This window comes from Falco punctatus (genome assembly GCF_963210335.1).
Source record: "Falco punctatus genome assembly, chromosome: 1".
NCBI lineage: Eukaryota > Metazoa > Chordata > Aves > Falconiformes > Falconidae > Falco > Falco punctatus.
Window position 1 is genome coordinate 59,304,804 of NC_137580.1, and position 14,294 is coordinate 59,319,097.

The 14,294-nt window shown below is 42.8% G+C and overlaps 2 protein-coding genes across 4 annotated transcripts in view; one reads left to right on the forward strand and one right to left on the reverse strand.

Moving 5' to 3' along the window:
- PPAT (phosphoribosyl pyrophosphate amidotransferase) overlaps positions 1–14,294 on the reverse strand; it is a 55,199-nt gene that overhangs the window by 26,182 nt on the left and 14,723 nt on the right. The gene's annotated exons all lie outside the window — the stretch shown is intronic.
- The window catches only part of PAICS (phosphoribosylaminoimidazole carboxylase and phosphoribosylaminoimidazolesuccinocarboxamide synthase), a 47,755-nt gene that overhangs the window by 9,350 nt on the left and 24,111 nt on the right, over positions 1–14,294 (forward strand). For 2 of the 3 annotated variants that reach the window (XM_080385748.1, XM_080385749.1), the window contains 4 exons: positions 2,117–2,554; positions 3,601–3,690; positions 4,449–4,520; positions 8,620–8,706. In XM_080385748.1, the coding sequence (XP_080241874.1) occupies positions 2,117–2,554; positions 3,601–3,690; positions 4,449–4,520; positions 8,620–8,706 (687 nt within the window). The remainder of the gene's footprint in view (positions 1–2,116; positions 2,555–3,600; positions 3,691–4,448; positions 4,521–8,619; positions 8,707–14,294) is intronic. The other variant, XM_080385750.1, reaches the window with a different exon arrangement.

Sequence of the window (14,294 nt, forward strand, 5' to 3'; positions counted from 1 at the left end):
AGAATTGTAGAATGGTTTGGGTTGGAAGGGACCTTAAAGATCATCTAGTTCCAACACCCCTGCCATGGGCAGGGACACCTTCCACTAGACCAGGCTGCTCAGAGCCCCATCCAGCCTGGCCTTGAACACTGCCAGGGATGGGGCATCCACATAAGCTGTTTTAACAATTTTTTTAAAAACAGATTAGGGCTAAAATACATTTGAGGCATAAGGAAAATTTTCACATTGTTTCAGAGCAGTGCTTGTGGGTAATACATTTTGAATCGCAATGTTTTTTAAAGGGAATGAGGAACAAACACTGGCACCTTTTTCCACTCTGCATACAGCAGAAGGAATAAGCAATACACTATGTCACGAGCACTCATCTGAACTACCATCCACAACCAAAAGTGAGCCTAGTTGCAAATGAGCTTACTAGTGAGAAATGGTGGTCTACACAAGAGCTATAAAGAAACCTTATCCCTCCCAGACTGCCCCATACTCTGTGGCTTGACTGAGAAGTGCAGGGAGCACCTTCTGCATTTGTCTTCCTCTTCTCTTCCCCTGGGTCCTTCTCTCTGGCCCCCGCAGCACGCTCTGGTAGTGCAGAATGGACCACTCTGGAAATCCAGGTAGTTGAAATGCTCCCGGTAACACTGAGCAGAGAGACTACACCAAGCCTGTCTGATGTTGGCAGTTGTCACCTGTGACCTACGGTTGCATTCACCTGTAAACAAACATTTTCTTTGACTCCCCCAGGAAGAAATGAAGAAAGCATAAGTGATACGTAACCTGAAAATTACCCTCCTCAACAACGTATCAGTGAGCTGGCTGCTGCAGAGTCCTGATTAACACAGGGCAGGACGAACAGGGGAAAACCGCTATCTCTGAACAGCTTTTTCACAACCAGAATGAATTACGGAGACTAGCAAAGAATGCCTCTGTCTAGGACAAGTTGGTCCTCAGACAGGTGGCTATACACAAGTACACTCCACTGAAGCTGTATGTACAAGCAAAGGTCAGATATTTTTGCCATCACATAAAGCTCAGCGACTATAAAGTATCCAACCCCGGTAACCTGGCTTGCCCTTTTAGAATAAGACACTGGCAAAGGCATTTATCACTTCAGTATGGTTGGAAAAAAACGTGTCAGTTACTGTGCACTTTCATGTTTGATGTCTTCGTTGAAGCGCTGGAATTGTGGGGTTTTGGTTTTTTTTTTTTGTTTTTATAGTTATTTTTGCAAAGATTTAGATAGAAAATGCATGAGAAACCACTTTCCAAACTAATTTGATAATCAAAATGAAGTCTGGGAGCAAATTCATAATTAGAAACAAGTAAACATTAAAAAATAAAGTTGAAGACTGAAGAAAATTAAAAAATCTTAGTTCTGCAGAGTAAGATAACTCAAACTTAATTTTTTAATAAAAATCCCCAAATGTCATTGATTGACCTGCACTGAGAAAAGGTGGAGGAGGTTCTGTACCATGAGAACTGTGCTCGTTATCGCACAAACGCTCCTGTGACTGAAGACAAGTCTCCATTCATCAGCTCCTCACAAACTGGATACTTGGTCAAGAGTTAAGGATCAGATTCTTCAGATCCTTACCCAGTTTAAATCTCTCTATGTGTGTAAAACCATGAGTATGGCACAAATGCAGAAAGTCAAGTCTTGATGGTAGTGTCAGTGACTCGGGGCCCAATTTATTGCTGTGCTAAGGCAGCACTTGCTCTCTGCCAAACGGCGCTCCTCTCTCATGTCTGAATGACAAAACAGTTCCTTGGTTATTCTCAGAGGTGTCAAAAGTCCTTGGTTATTCTCAAAGGTGTTACAAGTAAAGTTCAGTGTATTAGGGCACAGAAGAAAGGAATGTTCCTCTCAGGTTAGTTAAATGTACATGCACTACCAGTGCTGGTTTTCAAGAGAGGGCAAAAATGATGTCAGAGTTAACAAAAATGCTGAAAAATTAATAACCAGTAGCTCGATTTTAATGTCACCTCTACTCCGTCTTTCTCTGGAGAGACAAGTCATGAGGAAATGGCATACTTCATTCTCATTCTGTCTGTCCTTTCCCACCCCAACCACCCAATGCAGGTAACCCGTTTCTGTGTCTCTCCCCTACCCCACACGATGCAGGTAATCCAACGTCAGCAATAGAGGCTTCCAAAACACCGGCTTTTATTCCAACAGTAGCAAATGAAGGAGGAAAACACTGGACTGTTAATGAAGTCAGAGCTTTGATACGCATATGGTCAGACAAAAATATCCAGCAACAACTGGAGGGGACAGTGAGAAATAAAAGAATATTTGAACAGGTTGCTGCTAGACTTCAGAAGTTTGGAATTGACAGGGACTGGAAGCAGTGCAGGACAAAATATAAAAATCTGAAACATGAATACAAGAGTGTTAAAAGTGCCCAAGACTCAGGGAGTACAAGTAAAAGTATGAAATTTTTTAATGAACTGGATGCTATTCTGGGGCACAGCACCATGGAACAAGCAAGTAAATCAGATAATGATGAAAGTGAGAGGCCTCCAGAATGGACAGAAGCAAAATCAGAAAAGGACTCCATAGGTAAGTACTTCAGCTACCCATATATAATGTAAAACATTCAGTTTTCCAACACTAGAGATTTGAAAGAACACCAAAAAAAAAAAGAGCAACCAGCTAGATTAACCAGTTTGCTGGGGGGAAAAAAACACCAAATGGAAGTTTACTATTGTGTCTTACATTATAAGGTGGTCTTTCAGATTGAGTGATTGCTTCAGACTTTTTGTAGCAAAACTGAGAAACAAAAGGAGGAAAAAAAGATGGAGACATAGGATAAAATAAAGCAATGCAGAGAGGCCATTCCGGTCAAAATCACGGCAGAAGAGACTGTTACCAGCTTAGTTTAAAAAAAAAAAAACAAACAAAAAAGGATCAGAGAGATGGTCAGACTGTGTAACGAGAAAAAATGAAGACATTGAGCAAAAAAGTCTGTAGTTACAGACATTGGTTAAAAAAATTAACACTGAAATTTCCTTTCTCCTGTTGTCCCCAATAGTCCAGCTTCACTGGCCTTTGGAGCAAGTCTCCCAAACCAGTGAAACAGCTATGGTGAAAATAGCAAAAGGAGTAACACCAAGAGTACTGTCAGAGCTTGTCTTTATTTTTGTGCTGTTATTGAAAAAATAACTTGGATGGATTAATGCAGAATTAGACCGATGAACCTACACTACCCAGGAGTTAAAACATTTTTTATTGGTATGTACAACCAGAAACATGCCTGTTGTTTAAGAATAAAATTAAACATAAAACTCTTTATTACACAGTAAGAGTCCTACACAGGGCATGATATTACAATGGCCAAATACAAGACTAGAAGTTAGTAAACTAATGGAAGAAGTGAAGAAAAATATAGCACAGAGATCATCTCTGAAAACTATGAAAACATTTTGGGGGAGGATTCACTCTTCAGTTGCTGTTTCTAAGCTTTTCGCTAATGCATCTACTACTGCCTGCTGGCATAACGGATCTTTTGGCATAGGTTGGATGGATCTTTTGATTTGACACAGCACAGCTGTTCTTATGTAGTACACAAATGCAGTGCCCTAATTAACATAGCATTATTTACGCAGAAATGCCTGGAGACACAGCTGAAGAGGACTCTGTTAGTAACATGTCAGAAGACCTACGGGTTGGAGATACAAAGAAAGTTTCTGACTCAGGTAAACTGAAAAGTCTTCTATTTTATATAAATGACTCCCTCAATTTAGTAAATCAAGATGGATTTCTAAAATAAGCCCACATTGTAGTTATGGTTGGAAGAGACAAAGACCCAAAATATTTACAAGCAGGAGATAACGTCATGGTGATAACTATACTTTCAGTACAAGCATATATGCACATTTACAGTGCTCTGCTGAATTCGATAAAAACAGTCTCGTAAGTAATCTTTTCAAAGATTCATGGCCCAAGATGTAAAGAAGAAGAAACTATTGGTTTGAACAAGCTGAGTGCAATGTATTACCACATTTACTTCTACTTAAACTCTGTCTTTCCAAGGATTAGAATTGTTCACTCTCCTGTGCATGAACTAGTAACTGCATTCTCTTTTTCACAATATAATGTGATCAATCTTTAATATAATTGTGTAAACTCTCATGTTGGGGAATGAAAACTTCATTTAAGAGTACCACTACTAGCACTGGCTATGAAGGTCGTATGCTCTTTACAAAGAAACATTATGATTTGCATCTGAAAGCGTAACTTTCAGGGGAAGCGGGAGTTTAACGTTCAGCTAGAGACACATGAAAGTATCAAAGGCTGACAGACCTGACGTGCCACAAGGGACCTTATGATCTCTTTCGGTAGCATGAGGCAGAATATGGTCTAAATTAGGCATTAAGGAGTAGTCTTACAGAATTTTAAATGGTCTAATGTGAACTTTAAAGATTTTAATATCAAATTTAAAATCTTCTGACAGATGATGTTACTGTAAATACTACTCCAGAGAATCAGGCAGCTCTGCGTATAACGAAAGAAACACCTATGACAAGTAAGTAAAGACATGGTTGATCATGAGAGGTAATTTGAGGTATACTGGACAGTAGCAATTTTGTTTTACCATTCAACAGCAGTTACATTTATTAATTTAAATTTACTAACAAAGAAATATGTAACTGGCCTTTTACCACACCACCATGGGCACTTGAGGCATTCACTGGAGAAAAATAGGTTGTCATGAAATGTGTATTGCTTATAAGGACCTCATTTTGAGAGAGAAAAATACATAAGAAATCATGAAGAGTACTTTGTGAGATGCAGTTAAGACAACTTGTCAAATGCATAAAATTCCGTTTCTCCCCATCAACAAGTAAAATTACTACATATACATGAACAGTAGTGAGATACTGTAATAATACATAGATTGAGCAGTGCCACTAAACTGCCATCTGACATAGTTTTCAACTGCCTGCAGCTACGTAATATTGTAACTTTTTGGATTGCAATCTTCCAAATGAGTTATTTAAGATGGAGTTAACAGACTACTTCTAGTAAAGTTCTGAGCATTCATTTTTGACGCTTTAACACTCCTTTAGGATAAGTGTAGGTGTTAAGACATCTATAGCCTACCTTGGTTACAGTTTGCCTTCTCAAGTATATGGATTTTAACTGCATATTTTGTTTGTTTCTGGATAATTGTAACTGCAATCTGATTTTGTGGGGAAAGCTAAAACAGCAAGTACTTCAGAAGTGTCTCTGGCTCAGCCTATCCACTCTAAAGACTACTGTTCAAACTTTTGTAGGGAAGAAAAGGCAAAACCACAGCACTACATCATGAAGCGACGCAGTTTCAGTTTCTAAAATTCTTTCCCTGGTTCCCAAATGAATGATAACAGACTCAAATTATTTTACCACAGATAGTAAAAAACACCTAGACTTTAATGTTATTACCTGCAACATAATTAGATATTACATAAAGCAGAGAAAAGATGCTCAGTTTTTACTTTACAATATCATGGAGACCCTTTATTCTTGAATTGTGATACATGCCTTTCCTAGATGGTTGGAATAAATTTAAAGTGAGAACCTGGCAAGTAAAGAGATTGTATGTACCTCTGTATTCATAAATTTACTTCCTGACAAGTAGTGAAAAAGTCAATCAGGCAGTGATATATTACATTGAATCTTTGATACCAGATGTCTGACAATCGATAGCCTTTAGGATGTGACTTCTTAAGGACTACTCCATATTCAACAGAACCTTCGTAGGAAACTTGCTCAGCAAGCACGTGATTGTAATTTATACTCGTGCCTTTAAAAAAAAAATTGTAAACCCCCTCAATTGGATGTAATTAGGAATTTATAAATTCTGTTCACCTTGTATCAAGGTATCTTCCTAGTTAATACATGGAGTTGATGTACTCTGCTGTCAGACATACGCTAGCTAGCCTGGGCAGATAGCTGCTTTCTGGCCACTGCAGCTGTGTGAACATGCAGAGGTGCACAAGCTGCCTCAGCAGCGCATGTGCTTCTCACCAGCTTACATGTGAATCTCCGTTATGAGCCACAGCAACACTGTCGCCACCGCTGACCTTTACAAATGGTCCCGTCGGGTCTGCTGTACTCTAGCAGGGAAAAACTTAAGATGCTGTTAGTCGAAAGACAAATACCCTGCCCGGTTCCAGGGAAATACCTGGTTATTTGACGTTTCATGGTACTGTTTTTCGCCTCTGCCCAAACTCGGGGAGCAGCGCGTGCCCCCTGGGAAGGGGAGGACGGAGGGAAACAAGCCCCGAGGTGCGCCCGTGGCGGGCGGCGGGGGCGCAGCGGCAGGGCCTGGCCGGCAGGGGGCGCAGGAGCCCACGGCACAGGCGGCCCGCTCCGCTGCCGGCCAAAGCCGCCGGGGGAGGCTGGGGCCGCCGTGAATGGCACTTTCCGGGTGAAAGATACCCATATTAAACCAGCCTGGAAATAAACCCGTGTTTAGTCGTTTTGACTGATGTTTTCTGTTTCACGGGATCGGTTTTGAGGGCAGTGAATTCCAGAAATCTGTTCGGAAGAGCCAAACTGTTTCAGTTAGCCCAGGCAGTAGCCAGCCATGCAAACCCTGTGGTGTGTGTGTACATTCCAGTGTGTCACTGTGCACACACAGGGGTGTCTGATTAAATACAAGGGCCAGGGAACAACAGCGGAGGTGAAAACAAGATTCTAGGGAATACCAGTAGCTTGATGTTCTTAAAAAATACCTACAGCAAGTATTTTGCTTCAAATGACTTTTCTTGTCATTATTTTGTAGGATTTTTGGTGCCCAGCGTACTTTACTGTATGTCCTTCTCAGAACAAATTCAGAACAAACTCATGACGCTGCCAGGGTAAATTTCTAAGCAAGGGCTTTTTAAAAATCTGTTGTTTAAGATCTTAAGTCAGTGCATACTGGGGCACTTATGTTGGCTTGAAGACTTACGGCTGTGTGCTTGGAATTTTAAAACATACAAAGTCAAAAGATAATGTTTTAATACATATGCCCCAGGCTGGTGTGAAGTAGAGTGTTTCAGAGAAGTGCAAAACTTCTTCATTATTCCGTGGCTCAGCCCAAGCATACAAACTCCTAACTGCATCCAAGTTGTCTGTATCCAGTCTCATAGATCTGCATGACAGAAGCAGCAGCAATTTTGCAAGCTGTTGGAGAGTAAACATAGGCCACACACTCCAAAATTTCCCTAGCTTTGACATTTCCTACTCCCCTTTTATACTAACAAAACACACACGAGAGTAAGGATTAGGTGACAAATTACTAATCTTGCCTCATGTGCCAGAACCCAGGATGGTGATAGTGACAGAGTGCCAAAAGAGAACAGAGCTTGTATCAGTCTGAGCGGGTAAAAGGAAAGACTGCGACAGCATGGCTCTGGTGGCCTTGTGAGCAACGCTTCAAACACAAAGTAGAGATTAAGCATATTTGCTGGCAACTGTCTATAGCTTCACTACACAATGCGGACGGAGCCACTGTGTTTTATCCATGCCAGAAACCGTTGATGGTTTGTTCTGTTTGGCTCAGTCTTGCTCTCCTCATGCTCTCCCTCCAAAAACTCTGAACGGTGGCTTAGAAAAAAAAGCCAGGCTCCCTACCCACATTCTTGGCTCACTAAGAAAAAAAAAAAAATTAAAAGGCGCATGATGCTGGTCACATCATAAAGAACATCTGATGCAAACAAGGCCGTATTGATTTGGGGGGTAATTTTTAATAAAATGAATCTAGATCATGCTTTATTGCTCAATGTTTAGGGGAAATATTCTTGAATGGACTGAGAACAGGCTGGGAGCCAGAAACTGCTGTCATCGATCCGTGGTGTGGCCTTCACCATTTAATCTCTGTACTCCCTTGGGAATGAGGATCACAAAGACCACTTGCGTCATCCCCCAGTCCATCCCTCCCTCCCAGGGCTGAGGGGTGGAGCTGTCCCCCCCGAACACCATAGGGCCAATGGCAGAGGAGTGGAGGTCTCCTCCCCGTGGAGGGGAGCCCAGGGACACCTCTGTCACCTTGCCTGGAGCCAGGGCCCAGCTGTGTGATGTAAACCTCTTGCAGGGAGGATGCTCTCAGGACAGGCATTTAGTACTTTGTCTTTACTAGGCAGGCAGGCAGCCTTGCAGATCAGTGGTCCAGGCACAGCACCCTGATGCAGTGTCAGGACCCTCACCCCTTTTGGGGTTAATTCAGTGACTCATGGCATCAGTCGCTTGGAGTCTTCCAATAATTCCAGTATGTATTGCAGCACCCCTTAGGAAAGTCACTGTCTTGCCTGTTCTGCTGCATGGAGGGTCACCAGTTACTACATATCTTACAACCGCTCATCAGCGAACATTCTACAAATTCTGATCTAGGTTTAAATAACTTAAGATTTGGCACATTTAATCCATACACTTGTATTAGACAGCTGTTACATGGTGTTCTGGATTTATTTTTAAGTGCATACGCTCTGCTCTTAAACCCACAGCTGCAGGGAAATGGCAGCTTTAATGTATTAAGAGATGAAATCTTCAACAATAGTTGTCATTAATGGCATTCTTTAGTTGGTGGTTCCCAAGACATAACTCAAGACCTGTTTAGTTAATTAGAACTCTGTAATTATTATATTTTTTTTTTACAGAAATCTTTGAAGATGAGGGGGACTTTGCCCACTCCACCCCAGCAGCTCTGGAAACTACACAAATAAAGAAGGAGACGATTGACATAGGTAGGTCAAGACTGTGTCTTGATGGTTATAACAGCACATTCTACTTTACTGGGGACTGCAGATTTCTAAGGTTCTTATGTTATTTCCACACATTATACTCATTCTGCTTCTACGTTATGATAAAAACTGGGGTTTGTTTCATTTTATATTGCAAAAATGTATAAACACTTATTTCTCCTTCCCCCAATTAACAAAATCTTATTTTCCCAGACAACGTACTCCTTATTATGCTAGATGTGGTAAATCTGCATTTGATTGTGACACAGATACTGTTCTTTTTCATATACAGTTGCTAGAGAGGATAAACTGGAGAGCTGAACAGCTGTCCAGAAGCACTGAAAATTTTATACCTTATCTGTCTTTTCGAACTACTTCATGACAGTGCATTTAATTTCAGACTATACGCTATCAAACAAGTGCCATAAATATTCTTAATTATTTTATAAGGAAAGTCGAAATCAGAGCCTCGGCAATATGTAGAAGTCATACATTCAATGACAAGTATTCAGAAGATTTTTTTTATTAAAAACATTACAATTTAACATTAGAATACAGTAGGGATATTAATCTTCTGGAATAAATGCACACAGAAACGATGGAAGGTCATGAAAAAAAGGCATCAGAGGAAATAGCAATGACACTGAAATTGTCCTGACATCCTCGAACAAAATACACTTTATGGTAGTGTTGTTTGTACTCAGAGGTTAATGGAAAGAATAAAAAATTCTATTATAATGATTATGTGAACAACAGGTTTTTTGCCTTTTACACTGAAAGTTTCTACCATAAAAATATTTCTATTGTATGCATCAGTATTTCTGTGATCCAGGCAAGAGCTTCCTTCTTGGCAGTTATGTATCTGGAGTTTGGGTGTTGAGACACCCTATCCAATAGAGGTTTTACAACTGTTTGCATAGGTCGATCTTGATTATGAAAGACAACTGTATCGAGTATGACACCAAGGACAACATCAGAGCAATGCCATCACAGCAATGCCACACAGCAACACAAGTTACACTGAGGATAAAGTAAAGCTGTGTCCCTGAAAGTTCAGAGACATAGCGAGGTCACACTAATGCAAAGAGAAGAGTTCATACACAATGACATAGAATAAAATGTCATGCAAATCAACTGACTGCCTTGTACACACAAAATCCCTGTTCCTGTCACGTGATATCCAATTGAGGATAGTAATCATGTAAGTCAGCAGTACAGGTGCTGTTGCCAAAGGCAGAAAGAGATTAGAGAGCCAGCATGGCTGAGCAGGGGAGCACATAAATGAACACCGTGGGGTTTTTTGGTAATAGTTTTTTAAAAAATAATATCATTTAAGAGCCCAGGAGTAGACCTGCTGCTCCGTTTTGGCCCAAGGTTGTACTTCCAATAGCTGCAAATGTTAAAGGAAGATGCAAGAATTTTCTTAAGAATTATGGGGCAGCCTATTAATGAAAACACACTTTTTTTCTGGCACTGCAAGTAAATCACACACATATGCTTATTAAGAGTATAATTTCTGATGTTAAGTTTTCCATAAGTATAAAATTTATTTCTGCATGTGGCTTCTGAAAAACAAGTATTTGCCAAATCACTTGAGAAAGCAAGTTATAAAGCAAATGTAAAAATTCTAAGTACTACTCTGTGCATATATTAGCAAGTACCATTATAGAAAGCACATCAAATGAACCTTGCTTATTTACCAACAATCTCTTATTTCTAACTGAGTCGAAACCATGCACTCAGTTTTTCAAAACATAGAAGGAATATTTACTTCTACCCTTTACCAAAAACTGTACTGAATATAGACGGTGTATGACATCCCCTACCAAACCAATGATGACTAATCTTTCTCTCCTTCCCAACCCAAAAAGTAATGTCACACAAAAGTGAACTTTCAGCCTCAGAGCAGTTCAAGATGAGGAAATGAGCCCAGAGTCAGCAAAGCTGGGTTTTGGTGTCCACACGTGATTTCAATAATTCTGATGGGTCCTGAATTTTACTTCTAAAAGGAATAGTTTTTATGCTGTGAAAAAGCGCAAATCTATTATTGCCTCAGCTCTGCAGAGGGAAAAAAAGCTGGCATGTATACATGCAGAAAAATAATAGATCAATGTATCTATTCTGGTAGAGATGGGATTTTGAAGAGCACTCATATGCTGTTAGAATAAAAAATAGTTTTCCTGTCTTCCCTGTTTTGTCATTGAAGTCACATAGAATAGTTTCAGATAGAGCCATTCCTATATGTAGAAAGTGCAAGTTAAGCTGAGGCTGAAGACTTCCACAAAAGCATTAATGAATTGTTTCCCATTTTTTCTTCTGCTTATGTTACCGCCATCACAAAAGCTCTGTACCAGAGACTAGCCTTTCACCCAAAGGTAAACAAACATGGATGGCTGTCTCCCAAAGGAAGGCAAAATCCTGCAACCCTCCCCACAAAACCTAACATCCCTCCCTGCCCTCCCTCCCAGAATCGGGGAAAGGCACACCTTGAAGCCCAGCTTTGAAACCCACCATGGCAGCTTAAAATGGACTCTAAACCACTGTTTTTTTGTGGTCAAAAGGAGTCCTGAACAGAGGAGAACAAGAAGGAGTAAGGAGCAAAGGTCTCTTTTCAGTTCTCACAAAGATCTGAGACAAGCCCCACCAGCAGCATGCAATGCAGCTTGTACAGAACGACGCTGCGTGCAGGTGTGCGGGCAGGTGCCTGTGCCTCCCTCTCCCCATCGCACCCGCATCACATGCACAGCTCCCGGACTGGAGAGGGGGACAGTGGCCTTCTGGGGCCCCGGTCCCTCCGCATTTCATGACGGCAGTGGGGAGCACTCATGGCCCTGTGAAGGAAAGGCTGCAGCCCAGCCCTGTCAGGTGTCAGTTCATCCACAGGCATGTGCCCTTACAAATGGCACCCGAGCCTCGCCAAGCCTGGCCTACCCGCAGCACTTAAGAAAAAAGTCTGGAAGGCACGCCTGTGCTAATCAGTGTATACAAACATGTTATGCGAATAGGCATATATGTGAGATGCAAACCGTCCGTGTATGCCTACGTGTTTAATCAAGTGTTTTAAATCCATGCCATATCCACAGCTACCTTTTGGGGAATGCAGGGGCAGAGAGAAGGATAAGGCTTAGAAGAAATGCCAATAAAAAACTTTGTTTAGGGGGGCGTGTGGCAGAAGACTTGTTCAGGAGACTCCCTGCTGAAGGGAGCAGCAGGCCCAGCACGCAGACCCGACCCTGCTGCCTCCCTGGGGCCCGGGTTACAGCTGTGAAGGGGAACCCCCGTACAGCCCTCAGATTACTGTCCGTGATCGGTTTTTCAGGTGGGCAGCGATGAAGTCGCAACAAGAAGTCTGAGGGCAATCAAGAGAAACTGCAGAGCAACTGGTTAATGGATCAGGAGCACAAGCAGCGTTCCCCTCTGTCCTTCCAGTTGCAGGGAATGACGAGGGAAGAAACAGAAAGAGCCAGCTCCGAGCCTGGTGTCACCGGGAGAATTTTGGGGGTTTTGATCATGGGTGGGTTTACATGACACCAGGCCTGCTGGCAACAGACGGGGTACACCTGTCTCAAAGAGGGCAAAGGATCTTTGCACAGGCATTAGCAGGGCTCGTTGAAAGAGCTTTAAACTACATTTGAAGGGGGAAGAGGATAAAACCAGGCTTGCTAGAGATAAGCCTGGGGGCAGCACACCGATGATTGAGGGATGGTGTCCTAGCGAGGCCCTTTGGTCTGCCATTTCAGTGGAGGCAGGGGACAGAGATCCATGAGTCAGCAAAGACACAAGGGTTATTGATGTGTTAGAAACCATGGAAGGGCCTGAGAATGGTCACGTAGGAATTAGGGCTTCTCCCTCCAAAAAGTGGCAGGATCAATAACCCAGCTGAAGCACACCTACACCAATGCATGCAGCACGGGCGACAAATGGGGGGCGGGGGGCTGGAAAACATTGTGTAGCAGGAAACCTATGATATAGTTGCCATCATGGAAACATGGTGGGATGACTCACACAACTGGAGTGCTGCAATGGATGGCCATAAACTCTTCACAAGGGACAGGCAAGGAACGAGGCTGTGGGGTAGCCCTGTATGTCAGGGAGTGTTGTGACTGTCTAGAGCTTAATGATGGCGATGATGGGGTTGAGTGTTTATAGGTAAGAATCAGGGGGGAAGGCCACCCAACCAGGATGAAGAGGCAGATGAAATACTCTATAAGCAGCTGGAGGAAGTCTCACAATTGCTAGTCCTTGTTTTTGTGGGGGACTTCAGCTTACCAAAAGTCTGCTGCAAATACATCAGAGAGGAAACAGTAGGAGGTTCCTGGAGTGTGTGGAAGATAACTTTCTGACACAGCTGGTGACCCAACTAGGGAAGGCATCCCACCAGACCTGCTGTTTGTGAACAGAAAAGCACTTGTGGGCGATGTGATGGTTGGAGGCCATCTTGGGCATAGTGATCATTAAATGAGTTTTCAATTCTTGGAGGAGTAAGAAGTGTGTGGTGGGGTGTGTCAGCAGAACTGCTACCTTGGATTTCCAGAGGGCCAACTTTGGCCTGTTTAGGAGCCTGGTTGACAAAGTCACTTGGGGGGCAGTCCTGAAGGGCCATGGGGTCGAGGAAGGCTGGACATTCTTCAAGAAGGAAATCTTGAAGGCACAGGAGCAGGCTGTCCCCATGTGCTGAAAGACGAGCTGGTGGTGAGGAACACTGGCCTGGCTGAACAGTGAGCTTTGGCTGGAACTCAGGAAAAAAAGGAGAGTTTATGACCTTTGGAAGAAGGGGCAGGCAATGCAGGAGGACTACAGGGATGTTGTGAGGTTATACAGGGAGAAGATTAGAAGGGTCAAAGCCCAACTAGAACTTTACCTGGCTACTGCTGTAAAAGACAGTAAAAATTGTTTCTGTAAATACATTAGCAACAAAAGAAGGGCTAAGAAGAATCTTCATCCTTTATTGGATGTGGGGGGGAAACATAGTAACAAAGGATGATGAAAAGGCTGAGGTACTAAATGCCTTATTTGCCTCAGTCTTTAATAGTAAGACCAGTTGCCCTCCAGGTACCCAGCCCCCTGAGCTGGAAGACAGGGATGGGGAGCAGAATGAAGCCCCCATAATCCAAGGGGAAATGGTCACTGGCCTGCTACACCACTCACACACAGGTCTATGGGGCTGGATGGGATCCACCCAAGGGAACTGAGAGAGCTGGTAGAAGTGCTCGCTGAGGCACTTTCCATGATCTATCAGCAGTCCTGGCTAAACAGGGAGGTCCCAGTTGACTGGCGATTAGCAAACCTGGTGCCCATCTACAGGAAGGGCCAGAAGGAGGATCTGGGGAACTACAGGCCTGTCAGCCTGACCTTGGTGCCAGGGGCGGTTATGGAGCAGATCATCTGGAGGGCCATCACGCAGCACATGCAGCACAACCAGGGGATTAGGCCCAGCAGCATGGGCCTATGAAAGGCAGGTCCCGCCTGACTAACCTGATCTCCTTCTATGACAAAGTGACCTGCTTAGTGGATGAGAGAGAAGCTGTAGATGTTGTCTACCTGGACTTTAGTAAAGCCTTTGACACCCTTTCCCACAGCATTCTCCTGGA